At 38.8% G+C, this 26,085-nt stretch overlaps 1 protein-coding gene and 1 pseudogene across 2 annotated transcripts; one reads left to right on the forward strand and one right to left on the reverse strand.

The window, feature by feature from the left end:
• Nucleotides 1-9,202: 9,202 nt before the first annotated feature.
• LOC105037644 (UDP-glycosyltransferase 83A1-like) lies at nt 9,203-15,616 on the reverse strand (annotated as a pseudogene).
• A 1,987-nt stretch (nt 15,617-17,603) lies between these two features.
• LOC140858373 (uncharacterized) lies at nt 17,604-25,922 on the forward strand. Of its 2 annotated transcripts, XM_073258760.1 has the most exons (8): nt 22,599-22,888; nt 22,973-23,077; nt 23,882-24,405; nt 24,483-24,686; nt 24,795-24,887; nt 25,048-25,149; nt 25,243-25,622; nt 25,724-25,922. In XM_073258760.1, the coding sequence occupies exons 4-7, from the start codon at nt 24,579-24,581 to the stop codon at nt 25,600-25,602; spliced, it is 663 nt and encodes a 220-aa protein (XP_073114861.1). In that variant the 5' UTR covers nt 22,599-22,888; nt 22,973-23,077; nt 23,882-24,405; nt 24,483-24,578; the 3' UTR covers nt 25,603-25,622; nt 25,724-25,922. The 2 variants fall into 2 exon arrangements, with proteins under 2 accessions (XP_073114860.1, XP_073114861.1); XM_073258759.1 differs by lacking the exons at nt 22,599-22,888; nt 22,973-23,077 and adding an exon at nt 17,604-17,833.
• The last annotated feature ends 163 nt before the right edge of the window (nt 25,923-26,085 follow it).

Consider the following 26,085-nt stretch of genomic DNA (forward strand, 5'->3'; position numbering starts at 1 on the left):
ATTCAGAAAATTATGATGCAACTGGACAATCATTCACATAATGAGTGGGGCTCGAACATGATGCACATATATCTTGCATCTGACAGGATGGAGAAGAGGAATGTCCCATACTTAATAATTGATCTAACTTTTGGGATAATTCATCTACCTTATGATGGATATCTATTGAGTTTCCTACTTCATATATTCCACCTCTCTTTGGGTTTAACATGGGTTTATCTCTAATGAAGGCAGACATATGATGTAATAAATTTTTACTTAAAATTTCAAACAGTTGCCATGCCTCTTCCTCACTTTTGAGCATGAATGTTCCACCGCATGATGCATCGATCATTTGTCGATGTCTTTCAGATAGTCCATCATAAAAATATTGGATTAACTGCCACTTGGGTATAGCATGGTGGAGATATTTTCTAATAAGGTCCTTTAACCTCTCCCATATTTTATGGAATATTTTTCATCTAATTGGGAAAAACTAGTTATGGCTTTTCTTATTTGATTAGTTTTTTCTATGAAAAAATATTTTTTGAGAAACTCTCCTTGCAGCTGGTAACAGGTTGATATAGTCATGGAATCCAAAGTATGTAGCCAGTATTTGGCTTTGTCCTTAAGTGAGAAAGAGAATAATTTTAACCTAAGAGCATCATCGGAGAAGTTGTGAATCATGACAGTTGAGCATATCTCAAGAAATTCTTCAAGATGTTTATAAGGGTCCTCATTACTAAGTCCATAAAATGAAGGTAACATTTGAATTATACTGGACTTAATTTCATATTGGGTGGCCTCCACAGGGGGTACTTGAATACAAGGAGAGTAGGTATATGTGGAAGGAGTAAAGTACTCCTTCAACTGTCTAGGTGGATCATTCTCTTGATTTCGTTCCATATTTTTACGTCTGTTGGCTCTAAAAGTTCTTTCTATTTCTGGATCAAAAGGTTGGATTTCTGGTCGTAACGATCTACGACCGAGCATACACCCTACAATTATACTTTAGATCAAACTCAAAAAATTTTAGTTTTTATAATATATATATATATATTTTAATAAAGTGAGAAGAGAGTGAAGGAAATCTAAAGAGATGAACCTAAGAATCTTAAATCTATGAAAAGGGAGAAATTAGTTAATATTTAGATGTTAATTGCAATCAACTTAAACAAGCATAGACTCTCTATCCTAGGGTTAACCTAGATCTAGACAGCTCCTATCTTCCAAGACCGCCTTTGAGCACTCCAAGCTCAAGACTGACTAATTGACTCGACCAGGTAAGTGTAAGATGTGGGAGGTTCCCTGCTTGTTGCTTTCTTTAGACACCAACTGAGTTGGCCAGGTCAGTCAACGGAACCAATTAAAAACTATTTTCTTTAACCACTTGCCTTAAATACCGAGCAATTAACCAATCCGCACTCGGTTCAACTCTAGAGCTTTCTTGTCCTATTGAGCTCGAAATTTTTAGGGCTGACGTCTAGTTGATTTTAAAATTAAGACTTGGTTTAATGCAAAATGAAGGACATAATTTTTGAGCCAAGGAAGGATGATCAAATCTCCATCTTATCTGATTAATGAGTTATTGCCCTTAAGATTGATTATGGAGATAAGATGCAACAAACCAAGATATCCAATCTTCATAATTAGTATATAGTCAAGACTAAATTAAATCAATTTATTTCTCTTTTTAGATTTTATGATTAAGTCTCTAATTTTCTAAATGGCTTATGAGGTGTCAATGTAGAGATAATTTTTTTTTAAAAGAAAAAATCAACCATGCCAAGATCCCCGGTAACGATGCTAAAATTTGATGTGCATCGTCAGGGCACCAAAAATAAATCTAATTCTAACGTACTACGTAGCTCGGGTGAATCAGGATCATTTCACAGGGATCTCGAATAATTGTTTATAATTAATAAAAGAAAGAGAAGATTAATTTTAATTAATTATTAAGAAAATAATAATTTAATTCATGAAAGAAAATTGAATAGAAAAGAAATCTTGAAAATTCAGAATCCTCCATGTAAAACAGATTCTATTTTCTTTTACTTTTATGTCGCAATGATGAGATTTATAATTAAGAAGCAGCATAATTTACCTCGGATAGATACAAACCATATTCTTGAATTATGGCTCGTCCATCCATAGTATAGATTACTTTAACTTAACTACAAGTTAGAGACTTGAACTTGAAATATAATAATCTATCTCTCCTAGTGCGTACCGTATCTGTAGATTACGGCATGTCGTATCTGTAGATCACGGCATGTCTGTAAAAAGAATAAATCATACATGTCGAATCCAAATCTCTAAGAAATAAGAAAGAATATTAAATAAGCATGAAGTATAAAATAATTCTTTATTTCATTGCATAAAAAATAAATACAAGATAAAGAAAATAAATCTGTGTTGCAGGCTTCATCGTCTTTTCGAGTTGAAGGAGTCTAGCCTTCCATGGAATTTTTGCACGTTGACATCCTGGGATTGAGTAGATGGATTGTTTGGAAGGTTGGAGATGGAAGAGGAGGGCTGGTGTGTGATGGATGGTGGAAGCTTTTTGGATGTTTGGAGGGTTAGGCTAGATAAAATATGGAATGAAAATGATGAAAGAAGAGATGGAGAATGGCAGTGTCCCGCGTGTCCTCCCTTCTTCGCTCTTGTGGTTTTCCTTTTAATAAAGCTCCAAGCCGCGTCCAAGTCACGTAAATGCTTTCGCACCGTATTCTCGTGTCTGTTCCGTAGCTCCCGTATTAGTTCCGCCTGCTTCATAACGTCTTCGTTGCTAGCTCCTAACTCGTGCGCAAACCGCGTGGATGCCACTTTTATTAACCTATCAGTTATGCATTTAAATCTCTCAGCTCTTGATCCAGCATCCGCGTCCAATTTCCGCACCTTACCAGCACTTGATCCCAACACCAAAAAGTCACGCGCCATGCCAACCCACGTACTAGCATAAGCCACGCGCCACTTCCTCTATTTATAGTTAACTTTCCAACACCAAATCGCATGGGTCCCATCTAAAAAGTCAGTTTTTATCATGTGAACCGCTTTCTTTTAAGCCACTGGGAGGGTTGTGTGCTAAAAACCATGCACATCCAAGCTTGCATATCATCTATTGACTTCATAACATACCAAGCCTTGCATTAAATATATTTTAAAATTCATGCACATTTGCTTAGTCCATCAGGTGTTGTGATCTTAGAACTTGGATATGCACCTAATCGACTTGGATTCGAGCTCAGGCTTGGTCACATAGTCGATCTGTAATTAGGCATCTATACTTGATAATTCCTTAAAAAAATAAAATAATAGAGATTAAATAGCACAGGTATAATACTTCTTGTGGCATAATTAATGTATTGATCAGTCCCAATAACAGCTTTGCACCCATTGGTGAATAATGGGTTTGACTTAACTAAAGAATGTGCTAATAACTGTTAGGTGAGGTCACAGGACTTAGAGACCTAGCCCGCTGTATCTTGCTTAGTGAAGCAATGGATAAAGTGTTATCCACTCATTGGTCTGTACTCACTAATAACTGTTAGGTGAGGTGTGTACAGATTAATGAGACCATAGTACCCACTTAAAACTGGTCGCGTATAGATTTTCGTTTCTCCATCTGAGGAGTGTGGGAGATTCAAAGAAATAATATGAGTTTTTTATTTATTTTTAAAATTTTTAAAATAAATAATATTATAAGTATAAAATCTAATTAGAAACTATTCTCTCTGTAGATAACTATGTCGAGTTCAAACCCTTTAGCCCGAATCCTCGATACAAATAGATTGACCGGCATCAATTACAAAGATTGACTCCAAAATTTGAGAATTATTTTCAATTTTGAAAAGCTCACTCATGTCCTCGATCAGAAAGTGTCTGAGTTACCTGCTCTCCCGTCTGCTGATCAACGAGCTACACTTGAGAAGTGGATGGATGAAGATAACAAAGCATAGTGCTATATCTTAGCATCCATGTCCAATGATCTTCAGCAGCAACACGAAGACATAAGGACTGCCAAAGAAATGCTAGTTCACCTGCAAGAGTTGTATGGTGAACAGAGTCACACAACTCGTTTTGAAGTCTCTTGGAGACTTTTCAGAGCAAAGATGCATGATGGGCAGGCCGTCAGTGATAATTGTTTAACAATGATCAAAGACATAGAGGAGCTTCAGAAGCTCGATATGAACATGGACAAGGAACTACAGGTGGATCTGATCCTCCAGTCTCTTCCTGACTCATATGGATAAGTCATTATGAACTACCATATGAATGAGATTGATGCTACTTTGTCAGAGTTATTGAATATGCTGGTGACTGCAGAGGGTACCTTGAAAAATTTAAAGAGCACAGTTCTGGCTTTGGAGCGGGCTTCCTCCAAAAGGAAGTCTTCTTTCAAAAAGAAGAAAAAGCCCGCAAAGAAGCAAAAAAATGAGGCCAAGCTCAAGAAACAATTTTTGAAGAAGGCCAACGATAAAGAAAAATATTTTCATTGCAATATCGAAGGCCACTAGAGAAGGAACTGTCCAGTCTACCTGACAACTGTCAAGAACAGAAAGAAAGATGGACCTTCTGAAGGTACATCTCAGTTGCTTGTTATAAAAACTAACCTAACGATTTTTTTTTCTTCTAGTTGGATTCTTGATTCTGGTTCAAGTGCTCATTTGTGCACTTCAATGCAGGATCTTGAAGAAGTTAGGGGGATGAGGGAAGGTGAGATCACTCTTCGAGTCAGCAATGGAGCAAGGGTTGCTACTGTGATCATTGAAACCTATCCTCTGTGACTACCGTTAAGATTTAGTTTATTTTTGAAAGATTGTTACTTTGTACTTGTAGCCAGTAGAAATTTAATTTCTATCTCTGTATTGGCACAGGATAATAACAATTTTCATTTCAATAAAGACATATGTTCTATTTATTTTGAAAATAAACTTGTGGCACATACTTTCTTGATTGAAGGTCATTACCATTTGCATACCGATGCAAGTATAAATATTTACGAGCAAATTGTGAATGCCATAGGGTCTATGAGATCTAGAGATAGGATCAGCCAAAAGTATCTGTGGCACCTTAGACTAGGCTATATTAGAGAGGACAGACTCAACAAACTGGAGAAAGATGGTCTTCTTGGACCATTGACTTTCGAGTCTTATCCAGTCTGTGAATCATGTCTTCAAGAAAAAATGATCAAGCTACTTTTTGTGAGACAAGAAGAAAGAGCCACTGAGATATTAGCCCTGGTACACACTGACGTGTGTGGTCCAATTGATATAGAAGCTAGGGGTGGCTATATCTACTTCATAACCTTTATCGATGATTATTCATGGTATGATTTTGTATATCTGATGCATCGAAAGTCTGAAGCCTTTGAAAAGTTCATAGAATTCAGACATGAAGTAGAAAAATAGATCAAAAAATTAATAAAGGTTCTTCGATCAGATCGAGGAAGAAAATACCTTAGTGAAAAATTTTGGATCTATCTCAAGAAAAATGGCATAGTCTCATAATGGACACCTCCAGGGACACCTCAACTCAATGGGGTATCCAAGAGGAGGAATCAGACCCTATTGGATATGGTTCGGTCCATGATGAGCTTCACAGATCTTTCTGACTTTCTTTGGGGATATGCTTTGCTGTCTGCGATTCATCTTTTGAATTGAGTTTCCTCTAAATTCATTTCTATCACACCATATGAGTTATAGTATGGTAAGAAACTAACTCTTGGGTACCTCAAGATTTGGGGATGTTCAGCCCATGTCAAGAGACAGTAGGCAGACAAGTTAGAGGCTAGGTCCTTTAGGGCTCGTTTTATAGGGTATCCTAAGAAAATCATTGGATACTACTTCTATATTCCTGAGGATCACAATGTGATTGTGAGCCGTTATACTGTATTTTTGAAAAAAGAGTTTATCCAAGATGGAGGCAGTAGGAGGAAGATTGAGCTCGAAGAGAAAATCTCTGAAGAGCATCGAGTCTGAGAACCTGAACCTAGTAACGAGCCAGTAGATGTGATACCTTCTCCCCCTCGTAAATCAAGTAAGATCTCCCGTCCTACTGAAAGATACTTAGGTATTTTTATAGAGAATTTAGAGGAAGCATTCTTTGTGGGAGATAGGGACATTAAGAATGATCCCAAAACCTACGATGAGGCAATATTAGATGTAGACTCCGAGAAATGGATGGAAGCAATAAAGTCAAAAATTGACTCCATACATTCCAACCAGGTTTGGTCCTTAGTAGATCCATCTGAAGGTATTGTACCTATTGGGTGTAAATAGATTTACAAAAAGAAGATTGGATCGGATGGTAAGGTAGAGACTTATAAGGTAAGGCTAGTTGCAAAAGGTTATAGTCCATGCGAAGGCATCGACTATCATGAAACCTTTTCTCTCGTAGCCATGCTGAAATTCATCCGTTCTCTGCTTGCTATAGCAGCATTTCATGATTATAAAATTTGGTAGATGGATGTGAAAACTACTTTCCTAAATGGATATCTTGAGAAAGATATCTATATGCAGCAGCCTCTAGATTTCATGTCTAGTGATAGTGATCACAACGTCTGCAAGCTGCAAAGGTCCATATATGGACTCAAGCAAGCATCTCAGAGTTGGAACACTCGCTTCAATAATGTGATCAAAATATTTGATTTCATCATAAATGAGGAGCCATGTGTGTATAAAAAGATCAATGGGAGTACTGTCACATTCCTCGTATTGTACGTGGATGACATCCTCTTGATTGAGAATGATATTCCCATGCTGACATCGATCAAAGTATAGTTGCCGAAAGAGTTCACTATAAAAGATCTAGGAGAAGCTTCCTACATTTTTGGTATAAAAGTCTATAGAGATAGATCTAAGAGAATAATAGGACTCTCACAGCATATGTACATAGAGGAGGTGCTGAAGAGATTCAGCATGAAAAACTCCAAGAGGAATCTTTTGCCCCTTAGACATGGCATTCATCTCTCTAAGAAGATGTGTCTAGATACACCTGAAAAGATCTAGTGCATGAGTAAGATCCCTTATGCTTCGGCAATAGGGAGCCTCATGTATGCCATGTTATGTACACGTCTTGATATAGCACTTGCCATGAGTGTCACGAGCAGATATCTGACAAATTCAGATGAAGAACACTGGATTGCCTTTAAAAACATCCTTAAGTACTTGAGAAGGACTAAAAATTTAATATTGATCTTTGGTGGAGGAGCTGAAAGTTGAGGGATTCACCGATTCAGACTTTATGGCTGATGTCGATGATAGAAAGTCTACATCAGGGTGTATCTTCTTGTGTAATGATAGTGTGGTTATTTAGAAGAGTTCCAAGCAGCCAATCATTACAGATTCGACCATAAAAATTGAGTACATCACCGCCTCTGAAGCTGCTAAGGAAGCCTTTTGGTTCAAGAAGTTCGTTGTAGAGCTGGATGTAATGCCATCAGATGCCATTGTATTGCACTGTGACAACAACGACACCATAGTCCTTGCTAAGGAGCCCAAATCTCACTAGAAGTCTAAACATATAGAGTGACGATTTCACATCATACGCGAATACCTCGAGAAGAAGTTCATCGAGGTACAGAGAGTTGACTCCGCATAAAATATAGTGGATCCGCTAACCAAGCCTCTCAGCCAACAGAAGACCGTAGCTCACGTTGAGAAGATGGGTCTAAGATATATAGCCAATTAGCTTTAGGTCAAGTGAGAGTTTGTTGGATTTATGTCCTAGAAGTCAATTATTGACTGACACATTATGTATTTTCAGAACCTAAATTTATACTTGTAATACTTTCATTATAAATAAAGGATTTTTTCTTTCCAATCATGCTTATGTGTCCATGATTTGTCCTAAAAATTAACAAAGATGATTTTTGTATATTCTTAAAGAGTTAAGAATTTGAGATATACATTAATTAGTGGTTAATTTCTAAATGCTTTCGATCAAGAGATCATCACGGAGGACAGTGATCAATCCATTTGAGATCGGTGCATGATTCACCTCCTTTGCGGGTAGATGAGTCTTGGGTCTGTAGTGTAAAGACACTGGGGTGAAGGTGCAGGTGGTTATTAGAGAACAACTTGCACTGAGTGTGACCAACACGAGAACCACATGGAGTCACTCACTCGTCAGTGGTTTTCTCGATGCTGTAGTGGTATGAGTGGTCCTTTGACCTACGATGATATTAGCTATTCGCAGCGAGGCTACTGAGTTTGACTGCACGTTCCTTTGGTCCCTAGCCATTCGGGTCCTTGCTGTGTATGTTGGCTTCAGTAGGTTCAGGTTCGCTATTTAGAGGAGGATGCACCTAGATGGAATTTATCAATCTTGATAGAAAAGAAGAAGTCCTATGTAATTTACGAGATTGAGTTCAGAAAGTCTTTGGCCAAAGCAAGTATGAATACTAAAAAAAAATTTTCATGGGATTCACAAATGAACTCGAGTCGAGCCAATCTTACATAAGACTGACGATAGAATTTGACGAGTTCTCCATGACCTCCATCAAGTCGGGACTCACGATAGAAAGACTAAATCATACGATAACTGTATCTAGAGGTCCATATTTTCATTCTACTGGATCGTCACTATATACTACTAGGTGTCACTGATGGATTGTGAGACTCATCGGGTATCATCTTGATGATCGATGATCCTCGAAGGGTAAAATTGGAAATATTTCAATCCATCGAAAAGAGTTTCGATGATATTGTGATAGAGATCACAGTATATTTCACTACCAGATAGAATGAAACCTATGGGGTCATACATTAAGGGATTTAATCTCGAATTTGCCAATTGGACTTATAAAGTTCCAATTGGGTTAAGATTTATTTGAAATTCTATTAGGTTTATAAGAATCATGCTAGCACATGGTTAAACCTAATTCTTCTTGGAACTTTGATTTGATCAAGTCCATAGCTTTGAACCTAACCTAAATTTATTTGGATTTAATTGGGCTCTTAATTATTAGTCCAAGAGAATTTAATTAAGTCAATTAGTTGGTATAATTATCATAATATTATCTCTTCCATATCTCCTAATTATCTCTAAGTATGCATGTGGAATAGATGGAAGAATGGGTGACGTAATTTTTTATTTTTGAAAATTATGGAGCGTCATATCCTAGAGGGGCCCACCCCCTCTTATGTGTCATGGTGTGAAGGAGAGAGGGTGGGGTATGGCTGGAGATTCCTTTGTGGGGCGTCAAGAGTTGGCGTCCCAATCACCTGACATGTATTCCATGGATGGCTATTATACATGCTTAAAAGGGCTGATTAATTATCTTTTATATCTGATTTTATTTGACATAAATTATATTTAAAAGGTAGAGGATTCTTATGAGATAAGGATCTACCTTTTTAAGATGACAGAGTTCTTAATATGTGTCAGGGCTTATGTCTATTTAAAGTGAGGTCTCTAAGGTTTTTTAGTATTTACTTTTCATCAAGAAAATCTTCCCTCTCTCCATCTCCACGCCTCCTCTCTCTCATATTCTTCCTTTCCATGCCCAAAGGTTGGGTGTTCTCTCTTCCACACGCTTAGAAGGAGTTCTGGTGACTTAGAGATCAAGGATCGAGGAGAAGAAGAAGAAGGTTGCAGATCAAGGTGTTGATCTCTCAGTTAAGATTAAAAGAGTTGATCAGAGTCCTCAAGGTCAAGGTTCTTTTTGAGAAGAAGAATCTTCTACGAGAAGAAAAATTCGAGATTGATCCCGGTAGATATCCGTAGAGGTCGGACATGTGTGCGGCTCCATCTTCTATGAGTCCGAGATTGTCTGAAGCGGTAAATTTTTACCCGCGCAAAGGTAATAGGATATGATCTCATATTTTTCTTAAATTTTATATTAATTATATGTGTTTTCTTCTGGGCTTGGGTAGGTTTAAATCTGGTATCTTGTATGTGGGGTTAAAAGGTTTAATCCAATTTATTTTTCACTGCATATTTTCAAAATTTTAAAATCTACATACTGCCTATTCTGTTTTCTATCACCATGTGCCTTATTGTTGAGAACAAGAGCTTGCCATTCTTTCATGGAATCTACAAAGCTCTTGAAATTCTTATAGGAAGACCCTCCATCCCTAGTACACCTATGAGTAATGTCCTTCCACAATAAGGCCCTGGCCTTCATTTCCTCATTCAAAAATATTTGGTCCACCTTCTCTTTGATCTGTTCCCTTGGAACAAATCCTTTGTCATCAGGATCTATGCTCAAACCAGTCTTCCAAACATCACAAATATAGCTCTGGTGGAGGAACTGATCGATGAAGTAAGGCCAGCAGAGGAAGGGGACTCCATTAGTCACCCTTCCAATGTTGAATTCCAACCACAATGAGAAAAGAAGCAAGCAATGGAAGGGTGAGCCAGTACCTGCTGTTGAGAAGACCATCCTACCAACTTTCCCTGGCCTTTAACTCGATCTCGAAACCCATCTAACCAGGCATCATCGATCCCATCTGCGAGATCGGGTCTTACGACCCACAGAAATGGACGGCCAGAAAGTTCAAGCCCATGTGCAAGCTCCTTGAATTGGTGCTGGTTGAGGACTGCTGTGCTCCCAAATGCTGCATAGATGACAGAGTTAGCAGGTTGCTCATCGAGCCAACTCATGCAGGTTGTATCCACTTGCCAGAAATGCCCAACTGCCTTTCCAAACTGTTGGCTTGTGAATATGGTCCAACAGGCACCAAGTTTGGAAAGAGGGTGAATGATGGTGACTCAAGGTCATAGAAGGTGTTGCAAATGATTGTTTCAGCAAGCTTCATTGCTTGAGTATTACTAACTATGAACTTGAAGAAGACTCCCTCTGGATCGAGATCACCAGCACAATTCCATGGAAGTTGGCTTGTGTTCACAGATGGCATGTCAGGGCTCAGCTGGAAAGTCTCACTCCTTTCTGGCATTCCTGCATGAAATGCAAATAGAAAAAATGGTTGATGATTATTTTGTTATCCTGGGACTTGTCCTCACATATGGAGTTTTTTCTGAAAAAATGAAGAAATTTAAGCATGCTTGCTGCATGAATGCAACCAGTTTCTCCAATAGAATTTACATCTAAATAACACCAAAAAACCAAAGCAAACCAATAGTGACTACTAATAATTACTACCAGTAGCTTGATGGAATTTTTTTTTTACGTTTTCTTTTTCTTTCTTTCATCTTCATTAAAACACGACCCTTTTCTTCCATTAATTTGGTTCCTGCTGATGTTCACTAAGTTTGAACTTCATATCATGTTAATCGGATTAGTAAATCTTGTTCTTTGCTTTTCGTTGGCAAAATCACCCACATAAGGTTTTGTACGATTTGGTTTTGCTCCTGAATTGCTCATGAATTTCCAGAATAAAAAGCTGTATACCGCATGAAAACCTAACTAATCAAGAGAGAGAGAGAGAGAGAAATTATTGGGTGGATGTCGGGCCTGGACACCACCTTCCAAGATCTTTTCAGTACCATGCGATGCAGCAGGAAGAAAGAAGAAACAAAACAAAAAGAAAAAACAATCAAAATACGTGGATCAGCCACAAAAGGGCTCGCCTCCATAGGGCATGCAAACTTCACTATGAAAAAAAAATTTTACAAGAGGAGACCTCATCCTCAACCCTTGTACACCCAATTCTCTCTCACTAGAAGTTCCCCTCACATAAACTCTCTTTCTCTTGGAAGACCCCCTGAACCCCTGAAGTACCTGGCGACCGCTATCTAGGAGCCTCCTGCTCCTTGTCTCTCAGCGCTTCTGCCTCTCTCTTCTCTTTTTTTGGGTTCTGCGCAGCTGAGAAAACGAACCACACCACTCTCTGTTCGTCACAGGCCTTTTTAAAGGCTTAAACTGGGTTTAAACCTAATTAGATTAGGTTTAGATCTCCTAAACAAGCCAAATCATGCTTCTGAACCGTCGGATCGTCATCGAGAACTCACTGGGCCGTTTGATCGCGACCGGTCCACGGAATAGTGCCGTGGACCTCGTGAAATGCATGGGAAATGCCCATGCGGTCCACAGGCCCAGCCGTGGACCGCCCGGTCCACGGTGGACCGGTGTAAAGGGCCAGGCAGGCTGCCTGGGCCTGGGCCGGCCCCGCACGCGCGGGCCTGGGCCGCGCCTGTGCACAGGCTGGGCTGTGCGCTCGCCTGGGTCGCGCGTCCCGCACGTCGTCGCTGCTCGCCGCCGGCCGCCGGCGGTCCTCCATCTGCCGGCGGTCCTCCGTCGCCTCGAGTCTCGTACCGACTTCAAAAGCTCGTATCTCCTTCATTCGAGCTCCGTTTTGGATGATCTGGGTCTCGTTGGATTCTATTTTTGGCCGCGAATCTCGTTGTAGGCTCAATGTGGATTGAATCTCGATATATCAAATCCTAACAATCTTCATCTCGACTCGATATTCGGCCTTCTCCAAACTTCGAGAGCTTCTGGATCTCCTCGCCCCCATGCCTTGGGATAATCGCCTGCTGATCATGGATGGGCAAACATGGGAGTCGAGCCAGGTCCCATCTCCGTCGTATGCTGTGCTCCTCCTGACCTGAGACCTACTCGGGGCATCGTCCTACGGCAATAGGAATCTCACCTTGCGACGTCGCCTCTCGTCCTCCCGAGTCTCCTGTCTCGTGCCCGATCCGCCTCTTGGAGCTCCACCTCGCTCTGGGCTCCACCTGGCTCCCGAAGCTCCACCTCGCACTGGGCTCCCTGCCAAGTAATAATATCCTCTGCTCTCCTTCTTCTCCTCCAGCACAATCCTATCGCCGCGTAACACCCTCAGGATTCCTCCACCAGCTACCGTCCTGTAGCCTCTTGAATCCAGTCTGCTAAGTGAGATAAGATTCTGCCTGAAATCGGATATGTATCGGACCTCCCCCAATCTCCTCACTGCACCATCATGTGTCCTCCAGCTGACCGTCCCAATACCTTTGATCGCACAGCTCGATCCATCCGGCAGATATACAGTGCCCTCACTGTTCTTCATGGAGTCAAACTGCTCCTCTATGTAACATACATGATAGGGGCATGCAGAATCTAATATCCAATGCTGGAAAGAAGTAGATACCTCATCAGATATCTCAAAGACATTTCCATCTGAATTGCTGCTAGCCATCGCTATAGCAGCCACCGTTCGATTTTTGAGTTGAGGGCAATCTCTGGCTAGATGCCCTAACTCCTCACACCGGTAACACCTGGTTTTGCTCAAGTCCCTCCTGGACTTAGACCGCCCTCGTTGCGATCTCCTGTCGCTCCATCTACCGCCTCCTACTCCTCCAGAAGCCACCAAAGCTGAGCTATCGCCACCTGAGCTCGAAGCTGGATTCTCCCTCCTGAGAACCTCATTCTGGAGTATCGCCGCGGTGACCTCGTTCATCTTGATAGTGCTCTTCTCCACTAGAAGAGCAGTCACCAAGGACTCGTACGAAGGAGGAAGCGACGCCAAGCAAAACCAGCACCCTGGTCTTCTCCTCAACATTCTCTCCAACACTGAGGAGGTCGGTGAGGATCTTCTAAAAGTGGCTTAGATGCTCCTGCATGCTCTGTCCCTCAGTCATCTGCAGTTGGTAGAACTGCCTCCAGAGGAAAAAAGTGTTGATGAGAGACTTCGCCATATACAACTCCTCGAGCTTCGACCATAGCACCGTCGGGGAAGTCTCGCTCAGCACATGAATCACCACCTCATCCATCAGGTACATGCGGATGGTACTCACCACCTGCATCTGTAGTCATTTCCAATCCTGTACCTCCATGGTGGTCGGCTTTTCATCGCACAAGAGAATATCGATCAACCCTTGTTGGATAAGCATGTCCTTCACCCTTGCCTGCCACAAGGAGAAATTGCTCTTACCATCGAATTTGTTGATCTCCATCTTGATTGATCCTATCTTCTCCATCTTCAGTCTTGCTCACCACCACTGCAATCTACATTCTTGTATCGCCTTGCTCTGATACCACTTATTGGGTGGATGTTTGGCCTGGACACCACCTTTCAAGACCTTTTCAGTATCACGCGATACAGCAGGAAGAAAGAAGAAACAAAACAAAAACAAAAACAATCAAAATACGTGGATCAGCCACAAAAGGGCTCGCCTCCACGGGGCATGCAAACTTCACTATGAAAAAAAAATTTTACAAGAGGAGATCTCACCCTCAACCCTTGTACACCCAATTCTCTCTCACTAGAAGTTCCCCTCACAAAAGCTCTCTCTCTCTTGGAAGACCCCCTGAACCCCTGAAGTGCCTGGCGACCGCCGTCCAAGAGCCTCCTGCTCCTTATCTCTCAGCACTTCTGCCTCTCTCTTCTCTCTTTTTGGATTCTGCGCGGCTGAGAAAATGAACCACACCACTCTCTGTTCGTCACAGGCCTTTTTAAAGGCTTAAACTGGGTTTAAACATAATTAGATTAGGTTTAGGTCTCTTAAACAAGCCAAATCACGCTCCTGAACCGTCGGATCGTCACCGGGAACTCACTGGGCCGTTCGATCGCGACCGATCCATGGAATAGTACCGTAGACCTCGTGAAACGCGTGAGAAATGTCCATGCGGTCCACAGGCCCAGCTGTGGACCGGTTTAAAGGGCCAGGCAGGCCGCCTAGGCTTGGGCCAGCCCATGCGCGCGGGCCTGGGCCGTGCCTACGCGCGGGACTGCACACGGGCTGGGCCGCGCGTCCCGCGCGCCTGAGCCGCGCATCCCGTGCACTGCCGCCTGTGGCCGCGCCGCTGCTGCCCGCCGCCGGCGGTCCTCCGTCACCTCGAGTTTCGTGCCGACTTCAAAAGCTCGTATCTCCTTCATCCGAGCTCCGTTTCGGGTGATCTTAGTCTCGTTGGACTCCGTTTTTCACCGCGAACCTCGCTGTGGGCTCAATGTGAGCTGAATCTCGAGGTGTCAAATTCTAACAGAAACCATATTTGATCTTCAAAACTATTGCCATAAGAACACTATTACAAATGATTAATTGGCATGTGCTAACGTTTCACAAGGATTATATATCAATTTATAATATTTTCATCAAAGAGGAATGGGAATATTGGTCAGGAATAAATTCATACTTTATGGGCTTTTAATCTCTTTCTCCTGTACCTTTTAAAAAGTTTGAATGCGGAAAAGATTGAAAGGCTAAATCCTCTGAATTGTTTTTCTGGTCAGAGAAAAAACCAAGTCTTACCATTGGCACGAATGATACCATCCTGTATCATCTCGGGAATGCTCATAAATAATGCAAGCAACGCAGCAGACGCAGGCCAACAGGCAGCCGACCGAATTCCCATCTTTTGCACCACTTCAAGAACCCACCCCATACCTCCATCAGTGATAACGCATGTAACCCGGTCACCTCCTGATGCATTTATCTGTTTTATGAGTTCCTCCAAACATTCAGGCATGACCCTCATGATGCCTTCAATCTTCTTTTGGACACTAGTATGACGGTCTTCACCAGGTGCCAATCCATCTGGAAAGGAAACCATCTGGATCCCTTCCATTCCATCACCACCGTTCTGGGACAAGGAAGCAACAACACGCTCATGGTTGAACTCAGAATTGATGAATGTGATCTTGAAGCCATGGGCAACCAAGGAGTGGGAGAGAGCTATTAAGGGACTGATATGGCCTTGCGCTGGAAAAGTTATGACGATGGCATGAGGAGCAGCCATTACTGCAACTAATTGTATCCTGTTTCTTCTGCTCTCTCTATTTTTATGCCGGGTATGATAATAAACAGGCCAAGGCACTTCTAAGAATGGCAGCGGATTGGGTGTGGGTTGGGTTGGTAACCCGCCCCATAATTTAAAATGCTGTATTCCTACAGCCCCAATTGCCATCGGTACCACAAACAAATTACTAATGCATTATAGATGAAACCATATTTCTTACCTAATAAATAGATTAGCGATCATTTAATTACTTTAGTACATTACTTTTATTTCTGGGTCATAGTAAGTTATTCTAAAAAGTATCAAGTATGAGCGTAAGCCCTATTCACTCTCTCTTTTTAATTTAAAATCTTATGACTTTTGGATCCATGCTTGTATTTTTTTTCATCCTCTCCATGAATCAGATTGGAGGTCCAATCTCTCTCAAGAGAGAGTTTTAGATATGATTCATCCCGATACTTGTGACTGGATAGGAATCAAATCTGTTAGCCTGTTCAGCCATTTTTTTTCTGTTATGACCCTTTCTATTCTTGATCTAAATCTTATCCACAGGTCTGTTGGATTGCAGGATTAAAAAAAAAAAAAAAAGACCATAGAGATTTTTTTTTTGTCCCATCAAATTTGAGCTGGAGAGAGATGGAGTTAATCCAACAGAAAATTCGGCCGATTCCTATTAAATTTTTCAAACTCCCTTTCTAATCTTGATCTAAATCTTATCCATAGGTCTGTTGGATTGCAGGATTAAAAAAAAAAAAAAAAAGACCACAGAGATTTTTTTTTTGTCCCATCAAATTTGAGCTAGAGAGAGATGGAGTTAATCCAACAGAAAATTCGGCCGATTCCTATTAAATTTTTCAAACTCCCTTTCTATTCTTGATCTAAATCTTATCCATAGGTCTGTTGGATTGCAGGATTAAAAAAAAAAAAAAAAAAGACCATCGAGATTTTTTTTTTGTCCCATCATATTTGAGCTGGAGAGAGATGGAGTTAATCCAACAGAAAATTCGGCCGATTCCTATTAAATTTTTCAAACTCCCTTTTTATTCTTGATCTAAATCTTATCCATAGGTCTGTTGGATTGCAGGATTAAAAAAGAAAAAAAAAAAAAAAGACCATAGAGATTTTTTTTTTGTCCCATCAAATTTGAGCTGGAGAGAGATGGAGTTAATCCAGCAGAAAATTCGGCCGATTCTTATTAAATTTTTCAAACTAGTCTTTAATAAGAACACAGGACTGTCGGTCTATAAACCATCTTTCCGCGCTCATATCTTTGTTGTATACGACAAGGCAATTTTCTAACTCCTCTCAGCTATTTCTGAAAAATGAACGGAAAGGCTCGTTTCCGAAAGTTTCCATGTGGGAAAGGCCTTCCTGGCTTTCTGGCAAACCATCGGACGCAGCATTAATGCGCGTAACATCGTTGCAATGACTGATCTCCGTATCATGGATGGGGTCAGTACTTGAACAAAGAGACAGCCATAAATGGATGGAGACAAAAAGTTAGACAAAACACAGCTGTCGTCGTTACTACAAATAATAGTAATTTAGGGGTCTTTGGTTTTTTTTTATTTTTTTATTTTAATATTATTTTTTATATAAATAATTTTAAAAATATAATCGTTCCGAAATTATTTCTGGATCTACGATGGTTGGTTGGAGCCGCATGATTGAAATCACGGGATGAATCTACAATGTTACTGCTGGTCAGCTGAAATCATGAGTTAACACTATAAAAAAAAATGGAGTTAGCGACTATTTTTTGCCGACACTTTTTGAAAGTGTTGGTAGATTTCGCTAATCTGCCAATGCTTTTAAAAAGCATCGTATCTCAATGATATTTAAAAGCATCATAAAATTACAGTATTTTCAACACTTATGCTTTTAGCAAAAGCGTCGTTAAATAAAAAAAATACTGACGCTTTTTTGCGCCATTATTTAACGATGTTAAAAAGCGTCATTAGGTTCGATTAATATCCCCCATTCTTTTGTACCCTAATCTATCTGCCGCCGCCCCCTCTTCCATCTCCGCCGACCTCCATCTCCATCGAATCTCCACCACCGGCGCCGCACCTGCCGTCCACGCCGCACACCGTCCGTCACTCCTCTCTGCTGTCGCGTCCATCCATGCCGCACCTACGCCGTCTACGCCGTACGCCATCCGCCCTCCTCGAAGCCACCCCACTGGCCTTCCTCTCCTCCTCCCTTTCGATGGCATCTTCGCAGGTCCAAAAGGTAACTCAGATGAGTCATATTTTTTTTCCTTTTTACGGTTAGTTTTTCTGGTTTATGCATCGATCCCTCGGCTTTGGAACCATTATTTAGATAAGAAAAAGGAGTTTTTTTGCTGCTCTTTTCAGCAGGGAGTTTGTTTTTAAGGAAGCAAATTTGCTGTTTTTAACATCATCAAATCAACATAATGACCGATTAATCTTTTAATTAATCTTCCTTTCCATCTTCTCTAGTCCTTAGATCATGGATTCCGGCTAGATAGTCACCGGATTTGGTTGGGAAAAGGAATGCTCTGTTTTTGATTTTTAGTTCCCTATTTGAGGTCTTGTCAGAAAATGTGGATTTAACAGGACTCTACCCACCGGTCTATGACCGCGACGAGCCTTTCCTCGTCCCAGTGTTTGTGTTAGGCCGATCGCTGACTCTGGTTAGTGTTGAAGCCGTCTTCTAGTTGTTTCGAGCATCGCCGGGCTGATTAGTTGTTTCCGCCATTGCTGGACGACAGACTTCCTTCCCATTGTGGAAGGCTATCACCACCACTCTATTCCATGTTAGTAAAGAGAGCCTGATGGTCCATTTAGTCCCATGTTTCCCTTCTCTCATGCTCTCTTCCTCTCTCTAAGTTCCTTCTCTTTCTCACCCTGATATCCATCTCTCTCTTGTCCTGGGGACCTATCTCAGCTCTTATATATCCTGGGGACCTAATTTTTCATAAAAATATTTTCTGGTTTTTTGGTAAGAAATAAAACTGTTTTTCGGTAGACGGGCTGGATCCTCTCCAAGAGTAGCGGGACTTAGAATTTTTATTTTAAATAATCATGACTGAAATTCTTATAGAAATATAGTTCAGAATATTAGAATCCGAAAGTGAGTTTTAGAATTAGTTGGGTTAGATTGGATTAGTTGGATTAATTTAACCAACATGATGAGGCCCCATCCAAGTATAAATGTGTTAACATCATCACTAAGATTTGAAAGGAGCCTGAAGGTAACAGCCTTGGAGATTTCAATAGTTAATTATGAAACAGCTGTTGACAAAAGATTAAACTGAAGCACATCATAACTTACTGCTCGAAAAACACTGCATCCTTTCCAAGCCAAAAGAAGATAAAATAGAGTTGCAAAAGCATAAATGATTAAGCATGACATATAGGAAATTAGGATAGAATTAGTTGGATAATTGAGGTGGCAAAATGCTTCAAGGCACCCATTATGTGCACAAATGCTGATTTAGCAATTTATGATAAATTGTTAGGTATTACATTGTATATCGCCTTTAATATTTCATACAGCTAACTTAGAAATACTTTTTGAAAATATGACTAGCTGACACAAGATAAAAATTAATACTAGTTGAAAGTATACATTAGTAGCTCGATATTAATTTGTATTTCATCTTTATTTTTCATAATGATAACTTAGAAATACTCTTTGAAGATGTGATTAACTGACACAAAAAAAAAACTTGTTAAGAGTATATCTTTGTTGATTCTTTTGTTATTTGGTTATCATCGAATAATTATCTAATTTAGTTGTTAAAAGTTTATGACACAGTGCACAATATTTAATTAACATGCACGAGACTTGGGTCTCGACCTTGCGCGCTCGGATCTTTAGTCCCAGTTGGTGCCGAAGGCATCCAGCCCTACGCGCTCAGGCCGATGAAAGATGCCAGGCAATGTTAATTATGAATTAATTTTAAAAAAAATTACTTTGCATAGAACCATAGATCCATCTTTTGATTAATGTACATATTCTATTGTATCCGTACATTTATTTATTTTTGTACGGGTAAAAGAATTATGTACATTGATCAATTGATTGTCCAGTATGGACAGTTTGGAAAATGTGAGTAATTCTATAGGTCATTACAATAATCAAATGGTATGCTGAGGGTTCGAAAAAAATTTCGGACGGTATTTTTTTTTATTCTCCCTATGTACGGGAGAACTAAGAAAAAATACTGTCAAAATTTTTTTCGGCTCTTGTTGCATATTATTTGATTACTGTAATTGACCTATAGAGTTAATGCATTTTCTGAATGGGATAGGACCTTCTTTACCTATTAGTTGATGATAGCTGTTATTTTTTTAGATTTTATGAAATGACTGATATTTTTTACTCATTGTATTAATATAGATTGTATAATTTTTTTTATTTTTAGATAAGTCGCAAGTTCGGTCATTTTTATCCTACAATGGACAAAAGTTGGATAAATAAACTAAGGAATAGTAAAGAATATTTAGATGGAGTTCATGACTTCATTAAATTTAGTATGGAGAAAAGTAGTTTGAATGAAAAGATTTTATGTCCATGTCGAAAATGTGTAAATAGTTCTTCTTTAGATCCATAAATTGTTGAAGAATATTTGGTATGGAATAATTTTTTAAGAGGTTATACCGACTGAATTTTTCATGGGGAATCTATGTTGCCATCATCATGTAACCAACCCCTGACTCATTTTGGATCCACTAGCCTACAAGACAATTCTGCAAGAGATAATGATATAAGGGGTTTGATCACAGATGCTTTTGGACTTGGTGTTCAAAATTTAGGAGAATCCAGTAGTATACAAGAAACAGTTGGGATGTTTGATGGATGTACGCATACGGAACGTATGCATGTTGAGGAGCCTATACATACATCTAATGATGAGACAGCTCATTATCACACCTTAATGAAAGATGCAGATAAAGAATTATATCCGGATTGTACGAAATTTTCTAAGATTTCTTTTCTTGTACATTTATTTCATTTAAAATATTTGAATGGATGGTCTGAGAAGAGTTTTACCATGCTGCTCAAGTTATTAAAGGATGCATTTCCAGAAAGCACTCGTTTACCACCATCGTATTACAGCCAAGAAAGTAGTAAAGAAATTGGATCTTGGATACGAAAAGATTCATAGTTGTCCGAAAGATTGTATATTATATCAGGGTGAAAATGCTAATCAAGAGTCATGCAATGTATGTGGATCTTCAAGATGGATAACACAAAAAGAAGATCGAGATGATGTACTGAATGAATTAGATGCAACGCGGAGTAAAAAGAAACTGACCAAGGTATTGCGTTACTTTCCTCTTATACCTAGATTGAAAAAGATTTATGCATTATCAAAAACAGCTTCATCAATGAGATGGCATGATGAAGGACGTACAAAGGACGGAATGTTGAGACATCCAGCAGATAGTTTTCAATGGAAAGCATTTGATGATAGGCATCCTGATTTTGCCTCTAATGTTTGCAGTGTTAGATTTGGCTTAGCTTCTGATGGCTTTAATCCATTTCGGACCCTGAGTTCTACCTACAGCACTTGGCCAGTCATTTTGATACCTTACAATTTGCCACCGTGGATGTGCATGAAACAATCATCACTTATCTTGTCAATGGTTATTCCAGGAGATAAGGGTCCAGGCAATGATATTGATATTTTCCTACAGCCTTTAATAGAGGAATTGAAACAGTTGCGGGAGGGTGTTGATGCATTTGATGCTTCCAATGGCCAAACATTTAAACTACGGGCAGCTTTGTTATGGACTATTAATGATTTTTCAGCATATGTCAATTTATCTGGCTGGAGTACAAAGGGACAGGTCGCATGTCCTTGTTGTGGAGATTCAACACATTCAATTTGGTTAAAACATGGAGGTAAATTTTGTTACATGGGACATCGTCGATGGTTGGAAGTAAATCATCCGTTTTGATTTCAGAAAGATTTGTTTGATGGTACTATAGAATTGGGATGTACCCCTATTCCACCTTCTGAAACTGATATTCATAGATAAATGGATGGCATCAATTACAACTATGGTAAGCACTCAAAGTTCTCTAAAAAAAGAGGAAGGGATGATGTTGAAAGCTCATTGCACGAAGGGTTACCAGAGGAAGTCAGTATCAGTACTATAGATGCAGAGGTGTTTCAAAATCCAGACAATTATTTCGAGGATGAAAATGAGAAAGATACACAGATAGCATCTACACAACAGTCCAGTAAATATTTATGGAAAATGAAGTATCTTTTTTGACTTACCTTATTGGAAACATAATCTTATTCGGCACAATCTTGATGTCATGCATATAGAGAAGAATATTTGTGATAATTTACTTGGAACATTTTTAAACCTTGATGGAAAGAGCAAAGATAACATAAAGGCACGTCTTGATTTAAAAGAAATGGATATCCGACAGAAACTTCATCCTAAAATGCTTGTTAATGATAGAATTTATGTGCCTCCTGCATGTTACACAATGTCTGCTCGAGAAAAGGGTAATTTTTTGGGAGTTTTGAAAAGTATCAAGGTACCTGATGGATATGCATCAAATATTTCACGATGTGTGCATCTAAAGGATCGAAAACTTTCAAATCTTAAAAGTCATGATGGTCACATATTAATGCAAGATATTTTTTCAATAGCTTTAAGATCGTCATTGTCGAAATAAGTTATTGCAATTGTACTTCAATTATCGTCATTCTTTAAGGCATTATGTTCCAAAGTTATTGATCCTCGAGAACTTGATCAGTTAGAATCCGATATTGCAATTATACTTTGCCAGATGAAAAAGATTTTTTCTCTTGGATTTTTCACTATTATGGTACATCTGCTCATTCACCTAGCTTCAGAAGTTAAAGTATGTGGACTGGTACATTATAGATGGATATATCCTATTGAGAGGTATTATTGCAAACCTTAAATCTTTTGATAATTTTATTAGAAACAACAGCATACTGATATTTTAATAAATATTTAATTCTTGAAGGTATCTTGTGCGTCTTAAAGATTATGTGCGAAATAGAGCCAATCCCGAGGGCTCGATTGCTGAAGGATATATTGTGGATGAATGTTTGATATTTTGTTCAAGATATCTTCAAGGTGTAGAGACTATTTTTAGTCGACCTCAATGGCATAATGACTTTGTGGAGAATGCAGAACTTTATAAGTTCTTAACTGTTGGAAAATTCTTGGGAAGAGCTGAAAGTATTGTACTTGATCAAAAATCTTTAGCACAAGCACATCGTTATATGTTACTTCATAGTGACATAATATCTGACCATCGCAGGTTAGTATATTTAAGGCATGATATCAAGATTTAAATTTTATATTAGATATAATGTTCTAAATGATATATTTATATTTTATGCAGTGAATTTTTAATTTATCAGAGCTGAGCCAATCATAACATTCGTCCTAATGCAAGGATTGAACAGCGATGGTTGGTCGAGTTATTCCCATGTGGCTTTCGAATCAGGTGTAATTTATATTTAATTATAGGATACATTAATTTTTGATACATATTTAATATCAGATAACTCAAAAGCACTTCGTCATATCATTTTTTTTTAGGTATCAAAGATGATAGAGACAAATAATTCAGATGAACTAATAGCTCTTGCTCGAGGACCTAACAAGATTGTGAATAGATATAACGATTTCATAATTAATAGCTTTAAATTTCATATTAGAGAATGAGAAAAATTTAAAAAAATACAGAATAGTAGTGTTATGATGGAAGCGGATGGAAAATCCTATTATGGTGCACTTAAAGATATCTATGAGTTGGATTATTATGAAAAATTTAAAGTAGTATTGTTTAGATGTGATTGGATAGACATAAACTCACCAAGGGATTTGAAACAAGATGCAAATGGATTTACACTTGTAAATTTTTCAAGATTGATACACACTGGTGTGTTATTGAAGGATGACCCATTCATTTTTTCATCTTAAGCTCGTCAAGTATTTTATGTACAAGATGCAAAAGATAAAGATTGGTTTACTGTCATCAAAATAAAACCTAGAGACTTATATGATATAGGAAACCAAGTGGAGGATGATGATGATGACACTTATACACAATGTATGCCCTATAATTTTGTGCCAACTGATGATTTAAATGCTACGATGACGTTGGTTAGGACAGAATTTGAAGAAAACACTACTGCTTGATTGTTACTGGTAATAATTATTTATGATGTATATATTTTGTATTAATTATTATGTTATTTTACTCCATATATTAACTGATTCTACCTTTTATTTATATAAATGCTAGGTGACATCATGCGTCGCAAAGGACGATATGCTGGTGTGCAGTTCCAGTTTTCACAGACAGAGGCTGGTACATTTTCTTCAGCACAGCAGTCTGAGGCCAGTTCAGCTGCACAGTATTTTGAGCCCTATCCTTCTTCATCATCAGCACAGCACGATCCTCCTGTTCATCAACTAGATGATAAGATACACGTGCAGGATATATATTATCTTTCATGTAATTTTATTTTTATTTCATTTTATGTATATTTATGATATAGTTACTTTTATATATTTTTTGCAAACGGATCTGGGAGAGTACGCCCCAGACGCGAACCCATAGTAGTACGAGATGTGTGGCAGATGCGTGAAGGCGAGAGAATTGTTGTGGAGTGCAATCAGCTAGGTCAGCCAATTAAGAAAGCTACCTGCTTATTGACTTCATTTTTGGGGACTGTTGTTCAGAGGCCTCAGCTATGTCCGTTGGGCTATGCAAAATGGAATGACATGCTTTTAACGTACAAAGTTAAGCTCCTCCGAGTTATAGAGGTAATGAATTGATGTTCATACTGTATATTAATTGTTAATTACTTATATAATTTATTTTATTTAACTTTTTTTTATAGAGCAAGTTTGTTCTCCCTCCATCCACTCATGATTTTGTAATGAAGTCTCTCAACCGCAAATGAAAAGAATATAGAGCACAATTGAAGAGGGACTATATGAGACAGGGTATGACAGAGGAGGAGGTTGCTAGGAATTATCCTCCTGATGTACCCCCTCATCAATGGATAGAGTTGGTTCATTATTGGTTCTCCGAGAGAACACAGGTATATTATCTGCTCATTATCTTTTCTTTTAAATATTTTATAAAAATATTAATTTATATTATATATTATATATTATACATATAACAAGTTCTTTACTTTATTTTACAGACTTATTCTGCTATTGGTAGAGCTGCACAAGTAGCTCAGTCTGTTCCTCATACATCGGGGTCGAAGAGTTATGCACGACTCCGACAGAAGTTTGTATGTTCCTTAAACTTTCATAATTAACTTCTAATTTTTATATTAAAATATTTATATAACTAATATCATTATGTATCATGGACCATGTCTGTATTATGATACTTATATATTTTTTTAAATTATTATAACTGTTTGCTTAAAATTGAAATTATTTGTGTAGGTGGATGAGCATGGGAGGAAACCCGATAAAGTAGAGTTTTACCGGATGAATCATACTCATCAGGATGGTACTTTTGTTCGAAATGAGTCGAGAGATTTATATGTACGGTATTATTAATATTTTATTTTTTGCAATGATTTTAATTTTATTTTGTTAGCTATTAATGTATAACTCTTGTTTTCAAAATAAATACAGGAGAGGGCTACATCTCTCATTGCGGAGCATGACAACGAGTCCGCAGTATCTACGCAGCAGAGCCGTATCGAGGTCGAGGTGTTCATAGAGTTGATGGGACCAGAGCGCTATGGCCGAGTGAGGGGTTATAGAGTAGGAGTCACCCCCACTCAGTTATCTGAGGTTAGTAGATATATGCAGCATGCTGCAGCAGATGCTCAGGATTCACGCATCTGCAAACTCGAGGTGGAGATACAGGAGATTAGACAGAGTCATGCCGTTGAGATGGAGGAGATGCGACAGAGCCGTGCCGAGATGCGACAGAGCCGTGCCGAGATGCAGGCCATAAGGGGAAGATTGATCGGCTTACATCTTTATTAGAGATGTATGGCCCATCTCAGGTAAACACATATTATTAAATATATATTTTTATATTAATTTAATAATCTATATATTTTTATTTATAGATATGCAAATCATGCTTTTGATATGTTTCTTGTAGACTCCTGGCTCATCAGGCACCCGTCGAGACAGCGGCACGTCACGTGGAGACAGCGACGACCATCTGCCTGCAGATTGATATTATTTTATTTTTATTATATTCTTATATTTATTTATATTACTCTTGATTGTAATAGATGATTAGTACTTTATTTTTATTTATATAAAATAATATCTTTTGGTTTGGTTAAATTTGCTATTGAAGTTTGCTTTTGGTGTGAATGGTGGTGATTGTACAGGTTTATGTTTGAATAATTAATATAATTTTATACAGGAATGTATGTATTCTTTTTTTTTTATATATAAAATCTGTATATTTTTTTCTGTTAAAAAATTTAACAATGCTTATAAGCATCGTTAATA

Source organism: Elaeis guineensis, chromosome 6 (genome assembly GCF_000442705.2).
Source record: "Elaeis guineensis isolate ETL-2024a chromosome 6, EG11, whole genome shotgun sequence".
Classification (NCBI taxonomy): Eukaryota; Viridiplantae; Streptophyta; class Magnoliopsida; order Arecales; family Arecaceae; genus Elaeis; species Elaeis guineensis.

Excerpts from the sequence above, each read along its gene's own strand:
- LOC140858373 (XM_073258759.1), top strand. The coding sequence starts at position 24,579 with ATGAGACAGGGTATGACAGAGGAGGAGGTTGCTAGGAATTATCCTCCT. Across the intron at positions 24,888-25,047 it reads CACGACTCCGACAGAAGTTT|GTGGATGAGCATGGGAGGAA; the intron begins GTATGTTCCTTA and ends TTATTTGTGTAG. Across the intron at positions 25,150-25,242 it reads ATGAGTCGAGAGATTTATAT|GAGAGGGCTACATCTCTCAT; the intron begins GTACGGTATTAT and ends AAATAAATACAG.